At 25.1% G+C, this 6826-nt stretch overlaps 1 protein-coding gene across 1 annotated transcript in view; it reads right to left on the reverse strand.

Annotated features, from left to right (window-relative positions):
- LOC106687173 (uncharacterized) overlaps nucleotides 1–2752 on the reverse strand; it is a 3513-nt gene extending 761 nt beyond the window's left edge. Inside the window, exons 1-2 of the mRNA XM_014430906.3 lie at nucleotides 2666–2752; nucleotides 131–209 (exon numbers count right to left, since the gene is read on the reverse strand). Coding sequence (XP_014286392.1) covers nucleotides 131–209; nucleotides 2666–2686 — 100 coding nt within the window. The 5' untranslated portion in view covers nucleotides 2687–2752. The remainder of the gene's footprint in view (nucleotides 1–130; nucleotides 210–2665) is intronic.
- Between the last annotated feature and the right edge of the window lie 4074 nt (nucleotides 2753–6826).

A 6826-nucleotide genomic window follows, 5' to 3' on the forward strand; every position in this document is an offset into this window, starting at 1 on the left:
TATATATGTATTAACAGTTTCATTTAGTCGTGGAAATAATATACTGAAGGAACATTATATTAAAATTAATTTTTTTTTCCATTAAAATACAAACTAAAGAGTACATTTTATATAAATAATATTTTCTCACCAAGGCCAGCAGCTGCTGTCCTCTTCTCAACTGCCTTTTCCTCAGCGGCGAATGCCACAGAGCAGAGAGCAGCGAAAATCTGAGTATAACAAATAGGAAATGTTCATATTAGTGATTATAAAAATTTTAGTAGAAACCAATGAAAATTTTTAAGAAAAAATATAAAAGAATGCAAGAAAAAAGTGATTTATCAATGGTATAAATAAGTGGAGTTGTACAAATAACTCTACAGTTGATATTTTATCTCATTAACAAATTCAGTAGTGATTGCTTATGTTATGGCTTTTCAAAATATAAAATCCGTACAGCATAAAATAAGATAAATTTTTGGATTAGAGGTAGCTAAAAAAGGCAAAATATTAACCTATAAACTAAAAATTCTTCAAATAAAAAAAAACAATAACGTAAAACATGTTTTAAAAGTAAGTATTCTCTTACTGTATCCGTGAGTTTACTGTTTGGGTTCGGAACCCTTTCCGGACCTATAAAGTGTGTACCCTTGGAGAATTGGGGAAAGATCAGACGGTCTAGCGTGAATTTTGACTAAAATAACTCTTTGCACAACCGTTGGTCTAAGAACAGCACTTCCTTACAAAGACTACATCACTGACCGCTCACGGCTTGCAGGGTTATAGATCTATTTTATTTTAGTATTATGTAATAGCAATTTTTTTAAGTTATTTCATTTTTTTTATATTTAGATTTAATTACCTTTTTGTATGAGTTATTGTATATTTACATGATTATGCTTTATAGAGAATTTCTCTGACTGTTGGTCTTTTTTTTTTTTTAAATTTAAGATTTTTTTTTACAAACCAGACTTGTATATATATTTATACATTAAGAGAGTGAGAAGTGCTCATTTAAATAATATAAACATTAAAGAATATTCTACTACTTTATTTATGTACATGTTATATTTTTTTCTAAGTAATATTTTAGGTCACATGAAATCCAATATTACTGTGATTGTTAGTGACAAGATTGACAGAAAACACTTAGATGTTAGTGGTTAGTAATTTATTTGATTTAAGATGGTTAGTTTCAAAAACCTTATTCCGTTTTCAAATATTTTCAAGGATCAATTTAAAATCATCCTTGAAAAATCTAATTTTTAAAGAAAATTGTATTATATTTTTGTTATTACTAAAAGTTCCAACTAATGTTATTTTCTTCACATTGCGTTCTGGACATTTAAAAATCACATTTGTCATAAAATGTTGACTCTGGTTTGTTTTACGGGAATATATTAATTGTTGGTTGTGTAATAACTAAATGGAAGGAAATCACAAATAAAATATTTACTGTCAACAACTGTTATTTTTTATTTTTAAAAAAATATCATTTTTATTAATTATAAATTTTACTAATTGCTTGTGAAAGGACCCATGATTTAAAAAATCCTCTATATTCCTTGTTTATGGGAATAAAAATATAATAAAAGAAATGATTGAAAAAAAAATTTTGACGGAATTTAAACAAAAATGATACAATTTATGTTCAAAACCGCTCACTATTGTTTAGTATTATATTAGAAATTAAAAAAATCATTCAAAACTTTTTATATATTCATAAAAGCTTTGTTGGCAACCATTTTAATAGTTTTTATAGGTTGCCAGATTTGTATAAAAAAGAAATAGTGATAGACGCATTTCAACTTAGAGAAAATAAAGTAATTATTGGTTTTTAATTGGATGCATGAATATCTAAGCCAATTATAGGAAATATCCTAAATTAAACGGTAAACTACACAATAATAAATAAACAGTTCAATTTTTTATTGTTAATCAATAAAATTTGACAGTCGCCAAATCAATATATGTTGTAATTTAATATTTTTAACTAGATATTAATTTTGTTTTATATAAAAGTCATATGCTTTTTTTTTAATTACAGATGCGATATTTACTTCGATTAAATTTAATTTGAAACTCATACTAAAATTCTAATATAACTAAATATTAGAAAAAAGGAGGTATATAAACAAATTTTGATCCACCGGAAATGGACAAAACTTTTGTTTCTTATTATTCAAATTTTATATTCAGCTAAACCATAAAAAAAAATTTGATCGTAAATGAATATAAATTTGAAAATATAATTTTTAAAATAAGTAAGATATATTATTTTTATTAGTCTAAGCAGTTGTGTAGTTTTACCATTGTGCGTATTTATAACATAATTTTATTTAAAATATTAAAGTAATTTTAATAACTGATATGATTTTTTTTTAAATAGAATAAAAATATTCTGTATACTTTGTTTCGTAGAATATATAATGGTCAGTACTATTGTTTTCAATTCATAAATTCAAACATTAATAAAAAGGTAAGAAAAGTTATTCAACCTGTATGATTTTTAATTATTTATATTTTAATGTTTCAAATGTTCTAAAGAAAATATTATAAAGTGAATTTAAAAATACGAAGTGATTTCTTACTATATACGAAACTAAAACTTTGGCGTAATTTTACCATTGGAATTAATTATAAATAGCTTATAAGAATTTAAAAGTTGAATTTAAATGGTACTCACGAGTGCCTTGTAAGAAGCCATTGCGTTGTGCTCGTTGTAGGAGTGGAGGATGCTATGCTGGGGTTGGCCACCACCCTCCTTATATACACCGTCGGTTCGAGGCCGATAGTTCGTAGTGAAAGTGATGTCATCGCTACAATTAGATCCTCCAAAATTAGTTTCTAGAATATTTTTAATAACTATCAAAATTATATAAATAAAAATACAAGCGAAAAGCCTAAAATTATAAATTCTGATCACTTATTAAGAATAAAGAAAGAATATTTATATTTTTTTCTCCATTAACATTATTTACTGTTAAACAGGATATTTTAAACAAAATAATATTTTTTTATTAAAGTTTTTCTTTTTTCTTTTTCTATCTTTAATAAACACTTAAAATATAATCTATTTAATGTTTTAAATAATACATATGTAATACGTTTTAATGATTTAAAATATCTTTTACCCTTACAAATATTTTATATTTATGAGTGCATTTTCAAAATAAAAATATTTGCGTAAAAATATGACATATTAGGTAGAATTTTTATCAAGAAATTTATTATTTAAAGTAAAAATTATTTAAAGTAGAAAAATTTTGAAGAAAAAAAGATGAGAATCAATCAGATATAAAAAATCACATTAATAAAACGTTTCTGCAAATAACAATTTTAAAATTAAAGCTAACAATTTAAAATGTATTATTAGTAAAACAGTAACAGTAATAGATTCTCCATTTATAACTGAATAAGATCCTATCTAGTTCTTTATTTTTAGAAAATTTAGGTTTCTATATTAATTTTATTTTTCGATTTTTTTCTCATTAATAACGCATATAAATATTCTTATATTGAATTACATTCAATATATACATTTTTATTAAAAAATTCTTACATATAATATATTTAAATATAAATAAAAAGTCATTTGAAAGTTGAAAAGTTATAGTACTTATGAAATAAAGTGCATTCATTAGAAGTTTTTAATAAATAATTTAAAGTTTAATTTTTTTTCCATATACTTGTATTATACGGTTCCATTCCGTATGTCTTGTATAATACAGTGTATTTTATGCTGGGTTTAGTTATAAAACTGCATATAAATTCAACAACAAAAAAAAAAATAAATTTCGCAAGCGTACACTGCACATGCAGTGAACAAGTAGCAGCAAGTGAACGTGTAGTGAAATTATTAAATATATAATAACCAAATTTTAAGAACTTCTCTAAAACTTTGCACCAATATCTCTTTCTAGTATCTAGTCGACTGAATTATAGGTTAATTAAGACAATGGAATTCCTTAAACATAACTATTTCGCTTTTATGTTTCCTATCACTTTCGGCCGAATACTGGAAGACTGCTGGTGGTTTCATTGTATACTTTTCAAAGAGTATCGAGCATTTTAACAAAAAAAAAAATTACTTTTATAATAATTTTTAATTTTAAGAAACTTTATTATTTTCAATTATTATACATGTAACTAGGTATATTTAGTTGGATATAAAGTAAATTACTATAGGAATATGCAGCTCTATTCTGTCATAAAAATGTATTGAGTGTCAACCAAAACGTGTCCAACCCAACGTTAGTTTCGTTTAAAATGGAACTTAGAAGAAGCTAATGGATTTTATCTCCATTCAGTCTCCATAATCATCATGTCTTTTTTCTATATTTATTATACTTGCTTCTTATTATTGTTATATATGAATAATAGTATACTTATATAGCGATATTAAACTCATTTCCTAACTTATTTCTCTGGTCATTTTCCAACCCAAAATCATTTAATTATTATATGTTTCAAGAAACTCATTGATTTAATAAAATACACGGACCCTCAAAATGGTGAGTTAATAATCAGGGGGAAAAGTTATATATCTTTTATTATATTATTTTTTATATAATCTTCTCTACTCAGTTTATAATATTGCTTATGTTATAAGCTATAATGTTGCTGTTAATTATAAGCTATTTAAACAGTTGAATCTTTAACCAGTAACTGTTTAATTTTATCCTATACTTTCCTTGAAATTAGAAATTTTCAGGTTGTTTTCTTAGGTAAAATTATTTGTATTTCTTTTAATACTTTTTGTTAGAGTGAATTAGATATAAATGAAATATAAAAACTGCTTGAGTAAACTTACAAACTGCTGCATGACATGAAATATAGTTTTACCTTATTTACCTTTGATAATATGATGTTCCTCACTACATTTTGAAAGTTCATCCCTTAATCCTCTAATTTGTTTTTCACACTTTTTTGAAGACAAATATAAACCAAAATGTTTGAATTTTCAATACCTTTGCTGAACCTATCTATTAAACACCACCTAAATATTCCCTTCACTTTAATTCAGCTGGTGATCAAATTATTTTTCTTTTGTAAAGGTCAGAGAAAAAAAAATAGAAATGAGTATGAAGTTCGATTTTGTCTCTGAAAATGAGAATATTTTTAGATAAGATGAGTTCCACACATCACCAAAGGGGAATAAGATATTAGCCAAGAAAAATAAAACTGCTAAATATTTGTTTCTTGCTGAAATTGCCACACTTTTGATAAACCCAATTTCCCTCCAAATCCCAACCGTATCAACTATAAAACATAAAAGCAGTAAAACGTTCAAATAGTCCTTAAAATGTTTTTGAGATTCTTTTCAATGTTTAAATTAAAAAAAAAAAAAAGGTATTTTCATACTTGAAGAAATTTCAATTTAAAGTAAAATTTATTTAATAATAATAATAATAATTAGTGGATAAATAAATCTGTATGGACAACCCATGAAAAGTCAGGAATGCAGTACTTTGTATGGAAGTATAGTAACTAGATCAATGGTTTTGCAAGGTGATTTGGTCAGAACACTCTTGACCACTAGATTTTTACCCAATTAAGGGTACCCATTTAATGAGGCTGGGTCGACCCCGAAACCCATAGGACTTACTCACAGCTATAGTGAAACAGCAAATAATTATCCTGCCTACCTGGCTTCGAACCCGATACAGCGCTTTGTACTGAGCTATCCAATCCCTCAACAATGGATAAAGTAAATACAAAATTAACTACACTTATATACATAATGATTTTTTTTTATTTATATATTTATATTTATGTTCATTATCTTTGGCACTAATTTTAGAAATGATGATGTTTTCGAACATAAATTATCTACTCGTTTTAAAGTTATAGAGAAGATCAATTAGTATTCATAACCATCTTTACAGTTCAGTCATAAATATAACTTGAGATGCAAAGTAGACAATATAGGGTATATTGCATTGTATAATTCATACTAAATTAGTCAGTAAATTATTTGAAGAGCAGTTTATCTCACTATGGTCAATGATTTCATGACAGTAATTACACATAGCTGTTATTGTTAAGTGCATAATTGAGAATTTATTGGAGTTTGAAATGCATTAAGGATAGTTTAAATTCTAAAAGTACTATAGGATTCATCTACAACATTTGTGAGCCAATCAGATAGATAGATAAATTCATTAACAAATAACAATATAAATATTTTCATTTTAATACAACATTACGTCATATTAGATATTTTTACATTAATACAATATCACAACTTTGATGAACTAACGTTATTTTAATATAATGATGTATAATATGATACATAGTGAATTGTAATATTGCACGTTTTGAGATTTTTTACACAAAGTTGCACGTTTTGAGCAAACTTTCAAGATTTTGATGAATGTTTAATTCTTGAACTAAATTTCTCATATTGTGTAGGCCAATATTGATTTATTTTACTTTAATTGTACATTTTTTTTTATTTTATAGTTGATTTAGAATGAACGAAAATTGAGGTAAGACAATCCATTGATCAACATATGGAGATTCGAATACATGGTTGTAAAAAAAAAAAGATGAATGTTTTGAATATTCTTGCAATAGTAATAACCAGTGATTTCAGGTAACTATCGAAAATTCTCCCCAATATGCCTGTTATAGAGAAGGTTCATTATAATTAATTTAATATGCATTTCCAGTCCGCCTATAACTTTTCGTTCTTTCTTCTAAACGTAGTATGGAAATATCAAATTTAAATCTTCAGTATGACTTTTATAGTAGTTATTTTAGACCTAAATAAATGTTAAAAGTGAATGTACTCAATACTGAATATTTTTAATCAAACTTTTTAAAGTTTTTGTTTCTTGACTAT

This window comes from Halyomorpha halys, unplaced genomic scaffold (genome assembly GCF_000696795.3).
Source record: "Halyomorpha halys isolate HHAL.00 unplaced genomic scaffold, Hhal_1.1 Scaffold921.1, whole genome shotgun sequence".
Taxonomy (NCBI): domain Eukaryota; kingdom Metazoa; phylum Arthropoda; class Insecta; order Hemiptera; family Pentatomidae; genus Halyomorpha; species Halyomorpha halys.